This window comes from Haemorhous mexicanus, chromosome 4, assembly GCF_027477595.1.
Source record: "Haemorhous mexicanus isolate bHaeMex1 chromosome 4, bHaeMex1.pri, whole genome shotgun sequence".
Taxonomy (NCBI): Eukaryota; Metazoa; Chordata; class Aves; order Passeriformes; family Fringillidae; genus Haemorhous; species Haemorhous mexicanus.
Genome location: NC_082344.1, coordinates 52,120,112 through 52,141,395, shown reverse-complemented (window position 1 = coordinate 52,141,395; position 21,284 = coordinate 52,120,112). Strand labels below are relative to the sequence as shown.

The following is a 21,284-nucleotide window of genomic DNA, read 5'->3' as shown; positions in this document are numbered from 1 at the left end:
TCATCCGGTATTGATCATTTTGTGTGCTGGGGGGTGCTGTGCCTGTTAAATAAACAGGTTCTTTCCACTTCTCTCCGAGGAATTCTTCCCAAACTGGTTGGGGGGAGGGGCCGTGTGGGTTTGCTTTCTGGAGGGGCCCCTTTTTGGGGATTCTCTCCAAAATTTGCCCTAAACCAGGACAGTTACTTTCTTGGTAAACAGTTTGGAGGCGCTGCTGCAGGACAAAGCTTCCAGACCATTCCCCTGTCAGCAAAGTGAACTTCCTGTAGCACATGCCGTGAGGAGAAGAACCCCGCTGTAGCTGGCTGGCTTTTAGAGAGAAGGAGGTTCTGTAGTGTCAGCACAGATGCTGACTGCAGCCCTTGTAGAGGCCAGGGAATTACAGCAGCTTTTGCTGGTGCACAGCCACGGAGACGGCCACGGAAACCCCTGCGATAAGAGCCACTGCTGAGGTCAGCCCCTATCACAACAAGCTGTTACAAGCTACTGCAACAATCAAAGCACACCCTCTGCCTCTCTTCTCCAAAACCCAGCTCAAACCTAGGCCAGCAGAATGATTCACACAACTGGAATGCAGCAGGACGTATGTCCGTATAGACAGACAGGTAAGGAATTAAAGGACGGGTGTGTAATGCTCTTCAAAATATTTATCTTATAGCTGACACAGAGATAAGGGGTACAGACAAAGAATTAAATGGATCTTGTCTTAGCCGCAGACACAAGGGACACAACACATCTGAAGAAGACAAAGTATTTGGATAAGATATTAGGGCACAGGAAGTAATGATAAAATATACATCAGAGCAGACAAGCAGTCTGGGCAGCTTTGGGATGAAAAGAAGGAGTAAAGTGCTGTTTGGGTTAGCTTTCACACTAGTCAATACCTTTGCCTTCTCAATGAAGTGCTATGTAATACTTACACTAACATACTCTTGGTTTAGATCATCTCAGATCATAACTGAACTATGCTCAATATTGCTTATACAGGATACACAACCTCTGCAAGGAGCTGATGGCCTGAATTCAACATAAAAGGCAAGATTTGGAAAGCCAACGGGGGCATAATTACAGATAGCAACTTCAGCACAACATGAGCTTAATTCTTTGTGATATTTTGTAACCTTCACAGAGGGGGAAAATGGGAAATGAGCAAAAGGAAAAGTGAATTTAAACAGAAACAAAATGAGAAACAATGAAGTGGCTTTGCAGACATTTATAGAAAGTTTCTTTCAAGCATAAAGAGCAGCTTGGGAGGAATTGATATAAAAAGTTGAAAGTATGTGAGCAGAAACTAGCAAGATCTGAGGCAGGAAATGGCCTCTTGAGGAAAAAAAAAAAAAAAACAACTAAAAATTGCTGAGGACAGGTTTTGAAGTACCTTGAAAGTGAAAGGGAACAGTTTATGTGTGAAATCCAATGAAAGAGAAGACAAAAGAACCTGAGCAAGAGATAAGTCAGTAGAAAAAGTGGAAAATTCTACCTGTAGGACATCTCTAGATGATATGAGTGGAGCCAAGCTGCAACTGGAAAGGTTACAGAAATATGTTAGTGTAGCAATGGGGATTTGGACAAGAGTTTTCATGCGATGGGTTAAAAAATAAAGAAATATAAAATCCCTTTGTATTCAGAATTTGCAAGACTAAAATTGAGACTACTCTAAGACTCATCACATCATAGAAAATTTTTAGATTTCAGTCCTCAATGGCATAAATTAATGATTATTCACAGCAACTGAGAGTGAATAAGAGGCGAAAATTTGTAGGCTTTAAAGCTGTGATTCAGACATATTGAGCTAACAAAACAACTGTGAACACAAATGAGTGACACAGGACAGAATTTAGACTCCTTAGGACAAAAGGAGACACAGAATAGCAGGCTATTGACAATGAAAGGTGGCTAAATTTGTGCATGAAACTTCCAAGAACAAACTCAGCACAGGAGAAGAAAAGGTGACCGTGGAAGACATACTGTGCAGAAGCAACAAAGGAAAAGTTTTAAGAAATACATTCACATCAATACTTAAACACATCAAGAGTTATGAACACAAGAAACTAAGGCTTTATCTCAACACACTGACAGACTGACCACAGATAAAAAGGAAGCTTTTTCAGAATTGTTGTCCAGTCCTATCCACGTCCACAGCTCAGCACTCCTGCCATTTACTTAACAAGTTACAGAATCCCAGATTAGCCCTGTGCAACTACAGAGCACTTATGTCTGAGAGCTCAGGTACTTCAGAGGCAGTTTGGTTACTGCTCTGGCTGTGAATGCTATAAATCTGAGACAAACAGGATTTCCAAACAGTATGCTGGCCCACTCTACTGAAATCAGGGAAGTGAAGTAAAAATAAACTGTAGTTGTTGTAGTAGTAGTACTACTACTACTATATTGATTATTATCATTACTGCAACTATGCCAGCTGCGGCTTAATTGATGCAGTGGTAAAATACAAAACCAGTATTTCCTAAAGCATGAACTAATCTAAGATTTAAGAACCAACCACAACACTAAAAGACTGAAGCCGTACATAGCAATGCTATTATATGGCACATAGAAATTAGGCCATATTTTACAGGAAAGAGAATGGATTTCCCAAGGACTTGTATGGAACCTTCAGCACCTCTCCTGGCTTCACACTTATTAAGGACAATTGATAAACTGTAGCTGAAAACAGGAAAAATACTGAATGCTGTTTAAAGTCAGGACTGAAAAGATGTCTGTTCTCTGCTTTGGTTTCAGAAGGCTACTGCAACATTTGTCAGTACAGTACAGTACTGTAACTGTATTTTCTGTACAGAAATTGTTCCATACATTAACTGTACAGTAACTTCATTTTCCCTCCCCCCTCACCATTCCCCTATCAAATTGATGAGGAATTGAGACCAGCTGCTGAAAAGGAACTGCTATGCTGTCCCAGTATGAGCAGAATACTGCCTGGATTTGGCCAATTCTCCCTGAACAAGAAAATCGTAGAGGTATTTTCCAATTGCAGTAATCAAACTGCAAGAACCAGATTAATCAATTAAAGCTAATATTTTTGGGGAATAAAAAAAGAGAAAACAATCATTAAATTGTACTTGTGAAGTATTACTCAATTTCTAGAGATGATAACATAAGAAATGCTACCAGAAATATTTGGTTTGACTTTTAAGTATATTCCATAAAAAAACCCACAATGCTCAAGGCTACTGAAAAAATATTTACTCAGCTGCTGTACATGAACAGCATCCATCAAACTCAAACAGTCATCTGAGTAAGCCAATTAACTGTGATCACTTGCAGTGCTGACAGGCACCACAATGACTGCAATCTATCTTCCCTAACTGAAATAAAAATTTACATTGGGAAAAAAAAATATAATCCTAACTTCTTTCAAAGAAGATACAACAGATAATATTCAAAGACCCACTGGTACTTTTGTCCTGTCTTATGAACAAATTGATCACAGAATTCCTGCCCTTTGAAAGATAATTAAACCAATTTGCACAAAGTGTATATACTTGACTTTTCAAAAATTTCCATTGCTTGCACACTGAATACACAAAACATTTAGGAAGCCTCATAAATTTTCATGCATGGGCCAAAGTGCATCCTTCATGATCTTCCTTTCATTCAGGAAGCTGCCAGTTTTTCCAGGAGGATGCTGTGGGAAATGGGGTCAAATATTTTACTGAAGTCTAGATAGAACACATCCTTTCCCTCATCTACTAAGCTAGTCAGTTTGTCATAGAAGGAGATTTGGTTGGTCATCCTGGACCTTACTTTCAAAAGTCCATGTTGGCTGGGCACCAAGCCCAGTTACTTGATACCCTGGTAGTCCTGAATGTGCCACGTAGTGGCACTTAGCTGCATTTTACATGGTTGTTGCACAATACATAGCACTGATTACATCTAAAAGACAGATTCACAAGTCTTTAGATTTAGTATTATAAGCATAAATACTCTAGTGATCCAGACACTTGTTTAGAGTTTTTACTTAGGATGCAGATCCCTGAAGAGATCACAAGCTCTAGGAAAATGTATCTTCATCATAGGGTGACCATAGATTCTAAAATGGTGTGTAGATCTTGCTAAACAGTAAAGGCTAAAATTAACAGCCCTCAAAAACAAACTCCAATGAATGTCATGTGTAGACCTCAATTATGAAAGTGGAAGTTTATCAATTAGCAACAGGAAAATAGACAATTTAAAAAAAAAACTGTTTCTTGTCATAGTCTTCATATATGTTCAGTACTCATATATGTTCTCTAAAACCTTCAGAAAAAGATACTCCTAGATATGCTGCTTCAGCATCACTGTCAGAAAAAATACCCTCTCTGTCATGCCATATTGTATCCAAACTTGATAGATAAAGGACATAATTTTCCAGAGTGAATTAACATATCTGGCAAATGAGTAGTCCAATGGGGATTGGAAATCCCAGAAAATGTATTCTCTTAGTAAGTGATCAAATTAGGGGCTAAAGACTGCCCTTGAAATGGAAGCAAATTTTGGATTATTGGTTAAAAATCTCAAACAATACTGACTCCAGGGAAAGTGCTTTCCTAATGAAATCAACAGCTCAAATAAAAGGAGCTTATAGGGTAAAAATTGTTATTATTTATTTTGCTGAGACTGTTGTTTCCCAGAATAACAACTTTTTTTTTTGAAAACTTGATCAAATTCTTTTCAAGTATATGGTTTTTACTAATTTTTACAAAGATTTGATCTCTGTACTGAGGTTAGTTGCTCATACAAGCCATGTTCTAGAAGTGCAAACCCAGTGAAAGCAATTGCCCTTTTATGAGGGCCACAGTAGTTTTAGACTGTAATTTAAATTGCTAAGTAGCTTTCTGTCCATTTTAAAAAACCATAGAATAGTTTTGAAAGTTCTATGTCTTAGTAACATTTACCTTATTACCCTCTGGTGGCATGCTTCATTATTTTTTTTCTTTAAAGAAAAATCAGAAACTTGGAGAGAAACATCCATTATTAACTATTAGGATCCTATTCTCTAGTGAAGTAATATGCCTTTTCAGTAGGATGCCAATCCTTCCCTTGCACTGTAAGCTAGCATGGCTGGATTTTACTAGCAGCATGGCAAGGACATCACCACCAGGTCCAGCACAGCTCTGGCAGATGTGAAGAGACCTCTGAACAGCTGACATTCAATAGTTCCATGGATGATACCCCCAGGCCCTGGGCTGAGTAAGCAGAAGGAAGCTGTGGGCACACAAGAGGTCATGGTTCATAGCTGAACCACGGCTGGAAGGCTGCCCAGTGGCTGCAGAGACAAGAGGATGGCGGGGGAGAAGGGGCAGGGTTATTCTGCAAAGCCAGCCATGTGCTGGCTCTCTATGACTAGAAAACTGAAGCTGTAAGTATAGCTCATGTTCAGTTCCAGTGTGTGCAATTCTTGCTGGCCACAGGCTGAAGAGTTTACACAGATTACTGGAAAAAGAAGTTTCTACCACTTGCTAGATCCTCCTTACACATCTTCCCAGTTTGCTTCCACAGTAGGTTCATTCAGAAGAGGGTTAGACAGAGAGAAGCAAAAGAGAACGACTGCAGAAGGGAGACAGACAAAACAAAGACACCACTTACACCAGACATGGAAGCTGGAAAGTGTTCTCCACTCAGTCACTCATGTTCTATCACAGATTTCATTACATACAGTCCTGGCCTGAGACATGGACTTCCCTGCCACAGCTCCAGGTAATGACAGGTCTAACCTAAGCTGGTTAGACCATTATGCTAGAATGAGTATCCTTTGCCACAGACCTGCATCTTTTCCCACAGTACCTAAGTACCACTGGATTTTCTTGCTTGGCTTCATATCACTGAAAGTCGCTGTTCTCCACCCCCACATGATGACACATGTCTAAACCAGAAGATCCTTAATAATAGTTGAGAATTACTGCACTCTCAGGAAATTCTCAGAATCCCTGTGGCATGCTCTAGCCTCTGAACAACTTTTCTCTGCCATGCAAATTCAATACTGTCAGAAATTCTGTAGGGAGGAAGTAAAGGAGGTAAACTCAAAATCACTTGAGGGCAAGGCCCCTTCTTACTCCTGGGCAGAAGTCATTCCAAAAGACCTTCCTAAAGCCTCCACCTTTTCATACAACACACAATCTAAGAGAGCTAAGACAATACCACATCTCCAGCTTCTTCATAAGTGCTGTTACTTCAGTGTTGGTACTAAACAGATAGGTCAGATCCCAACAGGTGTACCACAAACAAGGTCAGATGTATTTCTTAACTTCTAGGAAACCAGTCATGTACACACACACACTGAAAAGGACACAGAAGACTAAATGGAAAAAGAAGGACAAAAGATTTAATTCAGATTTTGATTTCTATGAATTTGAAGAAAAACAAAACAAACAATAGATCACTTCACTGAAAATATTTTTGTTCAAATACTGAGTCAATTGTTATTTTTCTTAGGCTCTGAAGAATAGCTCCAGGAAATCAAACCAGGCCAGAGATAAACCAGATATACACAAATACCGTGGAAATGTTCAACACAAACTAAAACAAGGACATGATACAATGTATTCTGTGTGACCTCACTTTTTGAAAAGTAAAACTATTTTTAAAATTGTAACAATTTCAAACAAAGGGAATAAATGTATCTCTGCAATAACTACAATCATACCCAACAGCATAAGAATACACAGTAAGAAATAAAGAAAAATTAAATTGAGATTATAATTATTTCATAATATTAACCCAGAGAAACATGCAGATGATATTTTGTGTCAATAATCAGAACTTACCATATTGATTGGGTCAACTGGACCGATGCTGTTAACATAGACATCTGTTTCAATGACTGTAGTTCTCACTAAACAAAAAAGTAACCATAATAATTACATAGTTATTAACTCTGTGCATTGACAGTGTAATTTAATTTATTTAACTAAAAACAGTGTATTTGGTATTCTTTTATTAGATTCAGAATATTTAAATTTCTGGTTTGTTCATTTTGTGAAGGATCATATATGACTTGGCTCTCTTATTTCACATGACTTTTTAGAATTACCAGCTTGAACATTTTAGCTCATAATGCGATCTCCACCTGTGATTTTTGATCAATATAAGATAGATAAAAAAGGTAAAGAAAGGAAAAACCAATAAAACAAAAAATGCCAAAACTCTCTTCCAACAAAAAAATACAGTCCAAAAAGAAAACAAGTTTGGAACACTTTTTTTCATACAACAAACCATGAGGTATGGGACAAATGTGTTTATCAGCTGCAAAGAACCAATTTGAAGTGCCTTCTATCAATTTCTACTGAGAATATGTAACAGATATAAAATAATTTTTCACTACAGGTTTCTTCAAGTTATAAAGCTACAGCACATCTAGGGACTACTAATGCTCTTTCATCAGCTTGATTAATACACTGGTTAAAACACCAAATTGAAAGCTCATCAATTAAAGTTATTTAAAAGATAAACATTACCAAACGTAATTTTCTTTAAAAACAGGGAAAACACTCTCACTGTAAGGACAAAAGACCAAAAACTTTTAAAAATGTATTCCATTACAGAATATACTCTCTACTCTGTGCCTTTTCAGAAGGACTCAAAGTCTAAGAGTGTCCATAAAAGGCATGCCTGAAGTACAGGAAGATCTCATTGTTCATTTTTTTTCCTCCTAACTGGTTTATACAGAAAAAAAGGGCACAAATGAAAGAGGAAAGGATGCATTTTAATTTCATAATTTTTCCAAGCATCATCTTCTGCTTTGTGCTGGAGAAAGAGAATGTGGACTCAAGAGAATATATGTACCCAATGGAATGAAGTGGGATAACAATAATACAGCTCTGCTAGCCCTTTTATGGTATGGCACATTAAAATAAGCATTTTTTTCAAGCTAAAAAAAAAACAGAGGGAAGGTACAAACAAAAAGGCATTTTGATTTCATAGGAGAGGCTCTGAGGTCATCAGTTTTAATTTTTTTATGCAGCAAAAGCCAAGGATTTAACAACAAACCTAATTCTGGAAACTTTAACAGACATACAGAAAGCAAGACCATAACATTGACCTTCTTGCCAACTACAATGACAGGCAAGATGCATTTCCTAAATATCCCAAGATATTTTTTCCCTGCCAAGCTCACTTGGGAGGAAATTTGCCCTGATTCCAAATCTGGTTAATGGTGTGAACATAAGCTTGACAGGAAGACACACTAGTGAGGCTGCACAAAGGATTTTCTGTATGACTACAGAGCACAGATTCACTTATCACCACACTGTCCCCAGCATGCTTCAGAGAAAGTTTAAACAGATTCTGGAAACCAATTTATTTCCTGAGGGAAAAAATAAGTACTTCCTGCAATGATACTTATGGATCCCTTCCAACTCAATATATTCTGTAATTCTGTTATTCTTTGATTCTGAGCTGCAAAAGTTTCCAAGTTCTGCAGAGCTCATAAAGGAAGGGAGACAACACAAGAACTTGTACACAGAGACTGAAATATCAAAGAAAAAAGTTTATCATGTGTATATATAGTCACATGTATAACATAATCCTTTTGACATATATCACATTCTGCAAACAGATATCCTCTTCCTTTACTTTGCAATCCTATTTATTTTTATAACAGCAGCCCCACTGCTAGACCAGAACACAAGGAGGTGGATCAGAGTATATCTTGCCTTATTCCTCAAGTAGTGTAGAATACTTCACTGAAATACAACTCACAGGATTCTTTCCCCTCCACCTCCTTTTTTCCCCCTCTCAATTCCAGTTATACTGAAAGAGCTAAATACTCTGCAGATGCAGCCACTCCCTTTCCAACAGTCTTTGTGTCATCTGCCAGCTTTACTACAAAAATGAATTGCTAAAATAATTCAAATTACCATTATTCTTGATCAAAAATTTCCTGAGACCACACCATAGATACCCCAGCCACTGGCATCCCTTATTAACAACAAAATTTCAAGCTCTGTCAGTGACTCAGTTTTAATGGGGGCTGTGTCAATTTTAAGAAACTCCAACTTACAACATGCAGTACTTCATCTGCCACAAGGGCTTTCCTGTAATGAGCCACTCAGTTAATTTTGCCTTTTCCATACTGCTCTGAGTAAGATTATAAGAAGTATTAAGAGCTAGTGAACAGTTTAAAAATCTGCCTCTGTTGAAATTATTTTAATTGACATAAATGATCCAGAGAGAGAAACTTAATTCAAGAGGACTGGAAGAAGCTTATTTTGTTACCTTAGTTCTTCTGTATGGTGCAGAGAAATGTACTTCTGAATTAGAAGGATTAATTAATACTTTTTGTGTTCTTGAACTAGAAGTTATAACAGTTCATAAAAATGACAAACGCTGGAGGAAAATACCTTCTTGATACTTTGAGAAGAACAAATTGAGAAGATTTTCAGACCCTGATTGCTTCCTATTTTACTTTAAAACTTGGTATCAGCCCTGGACTCACAAGTAGGAAGAAGGGTATTTAACACATCCTGCATGAAGTGCAGAGTAGCAGTGCTCTAAACAAGGGGAGAAAGGGCTTGAACACTTTAAATATTTAAACTGAAAGACAGTATGATGCAGGCTTGAGTAAAGCAAGAAGGTGAGAGGACAACAGAGTGCATATTCAAGAGGAAGGGGGAGACAGAGAAAGAAGAGCACAAAAGAGCAGCTGACCACAAGGTCAGCTTCTAATGTAGCTGAAGCACACAGGGAACCTGTTTGGTAAGCACAATCTAGAGAGATATACTCACTTTCTGATTTCCTGCTCTGACTTTTTTTCACTAGACTAAACTCCTTCTGGTTTTAAAAATTTTGAAAAATGTTTATTCCTGATAAGAAAAATCATAGCAATAAAAACTATCTCAATCATTGACAAATTATTTTAGTAATTGCCCCTGATATTTAACATGCCTGGCTTTTAGTCTTTATTTTTGAGGGCTCTATTTTCAGCTTTTAATATTTGGTATATCTCTTCTTGCTACACTTAAGAGCTCTTCTTATCAGCTATTCTCATTCTATAAACACTTATCTCCTATTAACAAATAATTATCATTATTGTAAAAGTCCAGAACATTGCACTTTTTATTGCTTAATTCTGCTATTTTCATTCTTCCAATCCATTACTTCAATACATTAACCTAGAGCATGGCAGTCCATCTAAATTCACTAACCCCAGAGTTTACCACAATTCCCTCATTTTCAAATGAAGGTCTAAGTCACATCACCTTTGTTTTTAATTAATACTTCTTATGCTCTTTAACTAAGACCCCTTTTGCAACTTCCTCCAGGCTTATCTTCTTTGAGCACGTTTTCTATAACTCCTCATTACTTGCCTAAAGAAGCATCCCCTATAGTGGTAAAGCAGTTACTCAGCAAATAAATTGGGTGACTACCATATTCAGAAATAACAGTCTTTCAATTTAGCAGCAGCTTTTAATGGAATAATACACAATCAGCTATCTAAGATTATTACTTACATGGCTACTTATATTGAAAATTTGACCTCAATGGTCTACAGTAGGCTTCCAGGTCAACCTCTGAAGAATTTTTTCAAAATGATTTTGATGAAGGCAGAGCCCTGTTCTCTAAACTTTTTACCCTTCTATTTAAAAGAAATCCATCTTTTGCAGATACTCCCACCCCACCACTTTTATTATTTCCATGATTTTCTATGCAGTGCACATGGTCCAATACCTTTAATATTCCCTGAATATGTGCTTCTACACTTTGCTCTTGTATTTTGATTTTCTTCAATTCTTGGAAAATAAACTTAAAATGCATCTCTCTCTAACTTTCCTCGATATTTTTTCACTTGTTTTGCTGCCTGGAATAAAACTCAAAACCTTTCCAAACAGTGTTAAAATGAGAATGTAAAAGCAAGTCCTTAATGGAAAGCATTCACAGTGGCACAATATGGTGATATGCACATGTGATAAAGTATTTCTACAATTTCTATAAGGTTATTTAACTAGTATATCTAACAAATATTGTCCAGTTAGAAGAACAGTTGGCTAGGTAATTTCCCCCAGGTCCTGCCCCCTTGGAGCTCCCCCATCTTTTAACCCTCCACAATATTGTGTCTACAATGTGTGGTGCAAAACTAAGTGTCCTTGCTAGACTAACAAACAGAATTTCAGCAATGTATTAGTAAGAGTTTTTTAAAAGATGGGAGAAGTCAGGAAAACTACTGGAAGTTATAACTATGAATTAACAGTCTGCAAAGTTATAAATATATGAAAAATATATAAAAATCTAAAACTCTTTAGGCATAATTTTGAGCCTATTATTTTTCTGCCTCTATCATACTCTCATTGTTGCTACACTAGGAGCACCTGTTCAACAGAATACTTTCTAATACATTTAGTTTTTGAGAATTAGCACTTATGTTTGAAAGTCCTGTATTTTCCATGTATTTTTTATCTCTTAGAACATGACTATTCACATTAGTGCACTTGAGAGATGTAATTATTTACCCCTATTCTGCTCTAGGGCAATAACAACTATCCCCATTTCTCTAGGTATCCAATTTTTATATGTCCATGAGCAACTATCCTAAATTCCCACCATTCTTAAAATTTCCATCCATGATGAGTTATCTGAAACTGTTAATGAAAACACTCACTAAAGTTGTAGATATGTGATGACTGTTTCCTATTTTTAATTAAATTTTCAGATAGTGCAGTTGTGTTTCACACATACACACATCACTGGTGGAAAAATTATCTGTACATTGATAGGATAATATTAATAAATCAGTGCCCCTAGGATGATAGAGGTGAAAAATGAAAAGCCATAATTCTTTCCTTTAAAAAGCAAAGTTCAAAAATAATAGCTGCTTTGATGCAGGACTAGAGCTGAAACAGTACGGGTATAAAACCATGCACCCAGAAGGTAATGTTACAGTGAGAATAATACTGCTTTATTAGCATATCAACAGTCCAAAGTTTCATCTGTAATTAGACATATTTATACCTCAGATAGGAGACTTTATCTGATAACTACTATTACTTCATACTGAGTAGAAGAATGCTAGGACATTTATGCTCCAAACACCTCAAGCCTACTACATAAATTGAGTTAAAGGCTAGTGAGATTACTAAACATAGCAAAGGGTAGAAGTTAAGTAATTCCTACAACTCACAGATATTTGAATGAGACAAACAGAAAGTGACAGAGTGGTCTTCCCCTATTAAATTTCAGTATTGCCTCCAAATTTCCAATTTTCATTTGGCTCTCCTTTAGCATGTCCCTCAACTAACTGCATGTTTAACAATGAAACTCTTATCTCACTGTGAGATGCTGAAATTCTGTGTCAACACCAGGAAGAAAACTAAATTCTGCTCTGGGATTCCAACCCAGAAAGTCCAAGTTCAAAACTAAAAATGTTGCTATTGTAAATGAGCTTTGTAATTCAATCATAGACTCCTGTGGGAGTCTAATGTTTTGAAAGATAATGAAAATTCCAGTTCAATACCCTTGTTGTACAAGAACTAACATACACTCTGAAGAAAGGAATCTGACACCAGATTTCATCCACAGGTTTGAAGCAGATTAAGATGAATAAACAACAGCCTGATTTTGTTTTTCTGCCTGCCAAATATTTGCTGCAGTTCCCAAACAACTGGACAAAATGCTTCCACCTGAAGTCAGAAATTTCATCTTATGTTGTCCAAAATTTCTTCCTTGTGGCAGAATCAAAATTAACATTTCCTCAAAACAAAGTGAATACTCAAAATGTTTCCTTTTTTCATTACTCTGGCTGACTATTCATGAACTTTATGTTCTAGTATAGTGGATGGATGCAGGCCCCAGACAGGAAAGGTTGTATTGGTATAGGACTTTTGAGAAGAGGTGCATTTATGAGAGAGAAACAGTTTTTATCCTCTAGAATATATAAAATCCACAGAATACAACCAGAAAAATAAAGGTAAGAATTACATCAAAATTCTTCCCCGCCCATCTAAATGCATTTGATACATCAGAATAAATTCCTCCTCTGTATTTTTTCCATTTACTTGTTAGTTTATGGGGGGAGAAGAGAACAAGAATTCTCTTTTCTTTCATCCCCACCTACAAGTTAACTATTAGAAGGAATCTTAGAAGAGACTGTTTATTTCCTCACAATGACTTTTCTGTCTGTTGCATCAAATGGGGAAAAACCAACAGTGAGCTATACATTTGTCACACATTGAGAATTTAAGGAAAAACATGCTGGAGGACTTTTCGTGTTGTCTAAATGTTTTTACTAATTCAATTAAATGAACATGAAGGAAAAGACTTAAACCAAACTTTATGAGATTCATATGGGATTATATTATGACAGGGAGAGAAGTATTGCCTTTCAACATCCCTAAGATAACAGTCACCAATAAAACAGAACTAAGAAGTTTGGGAAAGAAAACAATTTGTCAGAAGCTTTCAAAGGAAGATGCATAATTTGAGATTGTGTTTTTTTCTTCCCTTACATAAATGTAACAGGTCTAGATTGTTGTGCTGTTAAATGTATAAACAGCTTACAGACTTACCTGGCATTCCTTTGATAGGGAATGCCAGGTACTTCACAAATCCTTATGTCCTCCACCTCTTCCTTCACATTTCAGGAAACAAACTCAGAGAAAACATATTGTTTTTCTTATTCGATCCTGCATGCAAGGAGCTGGCAAGTCTTCATGTACTACATGTTTTCAAAACAAGATTCTTCCAAATATTTATGCTTAATAGTTATATGCAAATTGATGCTTTGACTACTGAAAGACGAAATTGCTTTCATAGAGCTGCCAAGATCTATAGAAATGCAGTTCTTCTTCCTATATTCCACCTAAAAAAACGGTCCTAAGTTATATTTTTAAACTATTGAATTTTTTTTCAGAATCATAGCTAAGGGAAAAAGACAATTGAGTTGAGTTATATTTGCTCAAAATAGACACAATGAATTTCCTACAGTAAGAATAAAATATCTAGGGATAATTTTTTAATGAAGTCCAAAAGACTTAGATCAATTTTTGAAATGACCATGGCTGGTTTACATCTACAATTCTTTCTGACAGAAGATCTTTGTTAAACAAAGCAAATTATAATTGCCTTTTAGTGATTTATTACAGATTGCTCACTGTCCCCCAAAACCAGTACCTTCCATAAGAAAAAAAAAAAAGATTATAAATAGAACATGAGGTCTTATCTTGCATAGAACATTTTTTTACTAGTTCCAGAAAATGACTGTATTTTATTACTCTTATATTTAGCTTGCTATATTGAGTTTTAAATACTGCAATAAGCATAGTTTTGCCATCTCTGACAAAACGCACACCATCTCTAGTTCACATTTTCTATTACACTGAATCATTTTATAAGCTTACCCCCAATATCTGGCCGAAGTTTATTGTCATATCCTTGAAGTAAGGAGTCCAGTATGTGAGTTACATCACCACCATGAATCTTTGGTGCAAGGACCCATGTTTTATTCATCATTAGATCTTCATCGTCCTCATCGTCTGCTTTATCAGCTCTATGTTGTGTGATTAAAAAAAAAAAACAAAAAAAAAAAAAAAAAAGATTGGGAAAAACACAAGATACAGTGTTAATAGAGGCATTTACACATCACCCATATAGAAAAACTCTAGCCATGAGTCAAACCCACAAAAGCAGCAGCAGGCATCATCTTAACAGCAGCCTTTTCCTGTTTTGAAACAAAAGTGTAATTCCAAAGCTTTTCCCTACATGCATTTCTTTTTCAAGCGGTGCTGCTGATAATTCTAAGAGATGCTTAATCTTCATAATAACATACCTGTTGTATGCTACTTAAAAGAGCATCAACAGAATCTCCTTCCTAGTAGCCTCTGTTATATGATGTAAAAAAATAAGACTTGCATACTGATTAAACTCCATTCACATTTTAAGCAAGCAAACATTACATCCATGTGTTACAACTAAGCATTAGCAGAGGCAGAAGCTGCAGACACATGCCAATTATGTATCTGAATGTATACATGGTACAGTTAACTGAAAGGAATGGTACGCCATTTTCAGCCCATTTCTTAGCTACCTATTTTATCAAGAGGAAACAATTGTACAAGGAAAATAATTACATATTCATTTATTACCTATCTTTTAAATAGATAAGCAGCAATAGATAGTTAATCCCTAGATCATTAAAAGAAATTGCAATACCTTGGTTGCATCTGCAAATTCACTCAGCTATCACTAAAAGGTCAAAGAATGCCTGAAAGTAGTTTTCTTTCCATTTCAATCAAATGAGTATGAACTTCAGTATTCCTCCAGTGCTAAAAACTGCAATCTCTATTACTCATCCAGTTTATTTCAAGGAAATGCTATGGGCTTGAGGTCAAGCAAACTGCTTGAGACTGACAGCAGTAACTAACAGCCACACAACCTACCTTCACAAATGGGCTCTGGCTAGCAATTACAGAAAACATGCAGCCCCTATAAATCAGATCCAGTGTTAACACAAGTGCAATATTCCAGTAAAAGAAAGGAATTAAATAACTATCCTGGTACTAATTCACATTGTACACCAAAACTAAAAATGCTACTTCTTTATTAGGGACTTCTTAATTACACAGACATATACTGCCCTCACAACTAAAAGTGGAAATTTTCAGCAAATTTACTACAGGAAAGAAGACCACCAGTATGTTCCATGTGAAGAAAGGACAGAAAAAGTCAGGAAAGGACAAAGTGAGAGAAGGCATGCCTGCCTTTTATTGCAGCCCTCTGTGGGAATGTCTCAAACCAGTCTGTAATAGAAAGGCCTTGCATCACCTCTCAGATAGCACTAACAAGTCTCACTGAAAATCAAAATTTTCATGGCTGTGGAAACTCTCAGTGGTTTTGGCATGCCTGCTTCATTTGGGAAGTGAAACCTTGCCACAGCTCAATAGGTTTCCAGAGGATGAACAAAAGGCACTGTTCAGCCATCAGAGCTTTCATACCTAGCTTGCTGCAAACAAGTTGAAAGAGTCTATTATAGCAGAAAGTAATACACACTCTAAATACAAGGCTCACTGACAGCCTCCCTGTAACAGCCTGAAAAGTGCTTTCATTCTTTTCAATTGAAATGCACCATAAAATACTTAATCTTTACTGTACTACATAGAGAAATGTCAGATATTAAATATTTAACATTTCCCATTAGCAAGATCCCACTAAAGGAAACACTAAAATTAGGAAGCTAAGTTTTGTAAATGTACACTCTTTTCCCTCAGAGCTACCTATTTCTTTGATGTGCTGTTGCCACACAGGTTTTTTTTAATTATTATTATTATTATTATATCTATTTATGGTCTGCCTTCACTTTTTGGCATCTAATTACTTTATAAATTGGCTTACAGTTGCTCAGAGTGCAGTGGCAATCCCAGCCTTTTCCCAGAGGCATTAAGATGATGAGGAGTTAAAAGTTAATTTATAACTAGCTCTCTAAGGAAAGACACATAAAAACCACAAAACTGACCTTCTTCTTTTTGTCTTCCATCCCATAAACAGTAGAAAGTATAGTGAAATTAACAGAATTCCTTACATATACAGGGTACCTGATTCTCTGGATCAGCCCAGTTATGTGCAGAGAACTTGAAGTGATTATGACACTACTCTGTTCTGCTTTAAAGTTTTTTCCACAATGCTATTAAAACAGCAGAGAATTAGCCAAAATGGAAAGTACAAGAGGTCATGCCATGACCACCTAAACCAAACAGGAGTTATAACCACAACACCTTAACTCACAGTCACTTGAATATCTTGACATTTCGTAGAGTCCTTAGTTTTATTTATGGATTCACAGGACAAAACACATTGGAAAGAGATCATGAGAGGTGTCTCTAGTCCAGCCTCCTGCTCAAAGCAGGGCTTGCTTTGAGGTCAGAGCAGGTTGCTCATGGCTTGATCAGGCTGGTTATTGCAGACATCCAAAAATGGAAGCTGCACAACCTCTCTGAGCAACCTGATCTCCACTTGGCTGTTTTCTACGATTTAATATACTTAAACTGGAAATTAACAAGAAGAAAAAATGCAAATCAAAACAGATTTCAGATTTTCACTTTTCACTTTTTCATTTGCTGTCTCACTTAACTGGAGTATCTCTGGTCCTCTTCCAATTTTAAAACTCTGAACTACAAATAGGTATACAACTATGGCTTGCAGAAAGCTATTAATGCAATTCCAGGGGGAGAGGGAAAAATTCCATCCCAACAGCTGAGCAATTTTCCAGGCAACAGTAAATAAATCCATTTAAGAAGATAGTTTTATTAGAGGCAACATGTCTTTACTCGGTGTCTGATAAGTCTTGGTTTAAAACGTGCATTTCTGACTATTTACATGGAACTATTTGATTTTATCTAGGAAATACTGTACCCTGGAAAAAGTGCCAACCGCATGAAAAGAAACACAATTGACCCCTATACTAGTACACAAGGCCAACAAGAGCTTGTGACTCACTAACCCATTTGCTAAACTGGCAAAGAAACCAACATGAATCAGATAATGCAACTAAATGTGGAAGACCTGAATTATTGCTGCTCTACATGGTGAAAACAGCTATTCTCACTCTATTCCTATCTTACCAGCCTTTTCAGAGGTGATTGACTGAGACAAACCCATCTCACTGCCTGAATACCATCTTCTAAACTTGTCTTTAAAATGTGCCCAAGATCACCAAGTGTGCAGTAAAGCCTGTAATACCTCTGAAATGCTGATGGCACCCTGTTCTACAGTTCTGACTCCTAAACCACAGCCAGTGACGTGCAGCAACAAGACTGTGTAAGAATGAATGATACTGGATGGAAGAAGGAAGTGACCAGAATATACAGAAAGTCTTTTGTACACCCTTCAGTGGAGCAGAGCACACCACCTGCAAACTTGAATTGTCAATCCAGTTGGTTTGGGGGGAGTTGCACAAAGCTCCCTCAAAAGAGCACCTAGTCATGTGAAGGCAACAGGACAGACACTGTGTACATATTCACTTCCAGGAATCTGAATTACCAATATTTGTCATGCTAAACAGGTTTGAATTAGTTTGTTTTAAAGATAGAAATCCCTTCAGGTGTAAAAAGCCTGCAGGATCAGTTGAGATGGTGTTATCAGTTAATCAACCTTGCTAGACCGTGTTCTATAAAGAAGCATTCACTTTAGAAAACAAGATGGGCCAAAACTGTCTATCTTTTACCAAGCTTTTGTGTATCTCCAGCATTTTCTCCAGGGTCTGGAATGGGACAGAAGGAAAAACAGAAGGCAGCAAACTTCATTCTAAACCAGAAAATAAAACGTTAAACTCAGGTATGCCATTCAATTATTTAGTGACAGTTAACTTGGGCTGAGGACTTTTTTTACTTCTTTGCCATTAAAATAAATCTAAAAAACCTATGAAGATTAATCTCAATTAACTCCACTCCCACTTTAATGGTAACACCATCCTGTCTCTTTCACAACCCCACAAAGAAAGGCAAACTTAATTAAAGAGGAATTCTTTTCCTTTCCAAGTTAATCTAAAGGTTATTTCACTATACACAGAACATAATACTTGATCATCTCTCCATTTACTGTAAAATATATTTGTTCAAGCTAAGTTCACTCACTGTCTTTTTCAGAATGTCTGGAGAGATTTTGATTTAGAACAAAAATACATCATCAAGCATTAAAATATTTCTGTTCCATGGCCCAGTGCTACTTTATGTCTATTAATGCAGGTGCTAATTCTAATGATTTTATAAATAAGAAAGAGAACTCACCTCTTAAGATGCTTGTTGTTGTCACACTTAGGCTACCCTCATAAACTCAACAGTAAACTGCATGTACACAGCTATCAGCAATTAGGCAAAAAGTGCCCCCATTATACTTGCTGTCCTTCAACTAATTGGAGACATTACCATGACTAATAAATCTCTGGGCACAAGTGAGTAAAGACTAAATAAGTCTTTTCAACATCAGGCAACGTGCTTCTCTTCAGACATTAATATCATAGCTTTTTGTTCTCCTTTAAATATGAGAAAAATCAGTCAGGTGACCTTTGTGCTGCAATTAACATCTGTCAAATTATGCAATGAACTGGAAGAAAAATTAATATCGTGAAAGTGTTCTGACTGCTATTTGCATCATGCATGTCAAAGTATTACACACAGAAGTACAGGTATGGCATAAGTGGGAGTATTTAAGTATAGCTAAGCATCAATTTAGTTGTGAACTCCCAGGCTCCTATTCCATTCCAACACACAGAAGGATATCCAGTCTTCCTAGATGGGCTGATTTATAGGGAACCTGTAGACCTCTGGAAAAGTAGAGACTTGTCAAGGAAACTGACTTATCTCTGCTGAAGCTTAAGTCTGTGCACAAGCAACTCAATCAAGCTCTTGGTATCCTTGAGGTTTAGACAACCTTCATAGGGGCGTTGTCTATTTGGAGATAGTGATCCTTCTGTACAAGAAATACTCTGATAATTATTTAATAAATAAATAAGGAGGAAAGTGAGTGTTTCAGATCATTTCTATGCTGACAGAGCTAAAACAAATACACTTCTTTCCTTGTTGCCTTACGCATGTGAATTAAAACAGTTAGATTAGTTGTGTAACTTCATTTACCTGAGGATCTTCAGCTGCTTCAGGAGTTTTACCAACACAGGGGTAGGGCACAGTGACACTTACCTAAATGATGAAACATGCCATAAGAGAGCTATTATTCATTGGCTGTGCTCCCCAGGACACAACCTTTGTCTAAATATAATGCAATTTAACCTTTATTTTGTATTACTTAAAAAACTAAAAAAAAAACCCAAAACAAAAAAAAAAATGTTTCTTGAAGTGTTAACATGACAGATTACTTTGTCAGCTAAAATATTGCTTCATAGGTTTGTCAAAATAGTGCATTTAACCAGACTGGCCTTCATACCTTCATACCAAGTCAGTCAAGACAGGTAAGGATCCCAGGGAAGTTTTCCAAAAGATCATCTAAGAACCAGACACTAGCTTGCTCCAGATCACCAAGCATTATATGCTTGTATGTGGTAAAGTGTATTTCATGGCCCATAAATGTGAGGTCAGAGCTCACCTGACCTAGTCAAATTCCACACATGAAAAAAGACCTAAAGCTCTGCTGAAAAGCTAAACATGGTCACTGACACACCTGTGTCCAGAGTCACACATTTGTACAGAGGCTGGTGATGATTGTAATTCAGAAGATGAAAATGCAAGTACTTAGTCATGTGAACGACCAAGGCATAGGAACAAGTGTAGATGAAAATCTGAACTCTGGCAGGATGATAAGTTTAAGAAATGCCTGAAGCAGAGCAAAGTTCCTTAAATACAGAGAAAAATGCAACTTCAATATGGAAGGAATGAGTAATTACTCTCATGTCAGAAATTTAAATTATATATTTGCATATGTTCTTGAATCTCCTTAAGATAAAACATGGATGTCAGATAGACTCGTAGTACCCTCAGAAGCTGAGAATTTGCCAGCACTCCTTCAGGTATGCAAATACTACTCTCAAATAGCAAAAATAATTAGGACCACATAGTCATGACTCATAAAATAGAACTCAATTCCATTTTTCTAGAAAAGGCTTGAAAGCTCACTATCACTGCTAGCTGTCAGTAGTGATTGGTTTAAATATCTCTCAAGACTTATCTTTCAGACTTTATGGCTGACTTCATAGTCATCAGTTCCATTACAATTCTGTGGAAGTGAACTCTTGCATTTCATCATCAGCATCTTCAATGATATGCTTTCTGTGTCACAGAAATTTTCTGGGAAAATAAAAGTAACTGCAAGCAAAAAAATACAGCTACTGAAAAAATGTGTCCAAAAAGCATTACTTACTCCTCGTAATCCTGTGGGATATTGAGCCACTGATATTATAGTCCTTCCTCCTTATCCTTCCTAAACTGCTTTAGACATTCTCTTGACAAAAATCTCTTTTCCCCCATCTATTCTATCTCATGTTTTCATCAATTTCCCCCCCTTTCTGCCTTGCCAGACTTGGGCATATTCGTTTGTGTGTAAAAATGTATTTTTCTCTCCCACTGAAGTGTGTTTTACTTATTCCCTATATCTTTTTTCCAGTACACCAACCACATATTTTGATTCTTCTTCTGAATACACATAGTGCCTTGTGCTCTTTGTTTTATTTCATATTTGTCTGACTGTTTATAATTTTCTGCCCTGCTTCTTCTTTCCCTTCTTCTTCCTTGGTGTTTAGTGAAGGGATTAATTTGGACATAAATTATCAGGGAAGAGTGTGGAAAATATATTAGGAATTCTTACACAAAAACATTTGAACACTAGATTAGAAGTGTAAGCTACATAGGGAAGTTCAC

At 36.6% G+C, this 21,284-nt stretch overlaps 1 protein-coding gene across 1 annotated transcript in view; it reads right to left on the bottom strand.

Annotated features, from left to right (window-relative positions):
- GABRG1 (gamma-aminobutyric acid type A receptor subunit gamma1) overlaps positions 1 to 21,284 on the bottom strand; it is a 51,071-nt gene that overhangs the window by 20,197 nt on the left and 9,590 nt on the right. Inside the window, exons 2-3 of the mRNA XM_059844896.1 lie at positions 14,325 to 14,473; positions 6,762 to 6,829 (exon numbers count right to left, since the gene is read on the bottom strand). Coding sequence (XP_059700879.1) covers positions 6,762 to 6,829; positions 14,325 to 14,473 — 217 coding nt within the window. The remainder of the gene's footprint in view (positions 1 to 6,761; positions 6,830 to 14,324; positions 14,474 to 21,284) is intronic.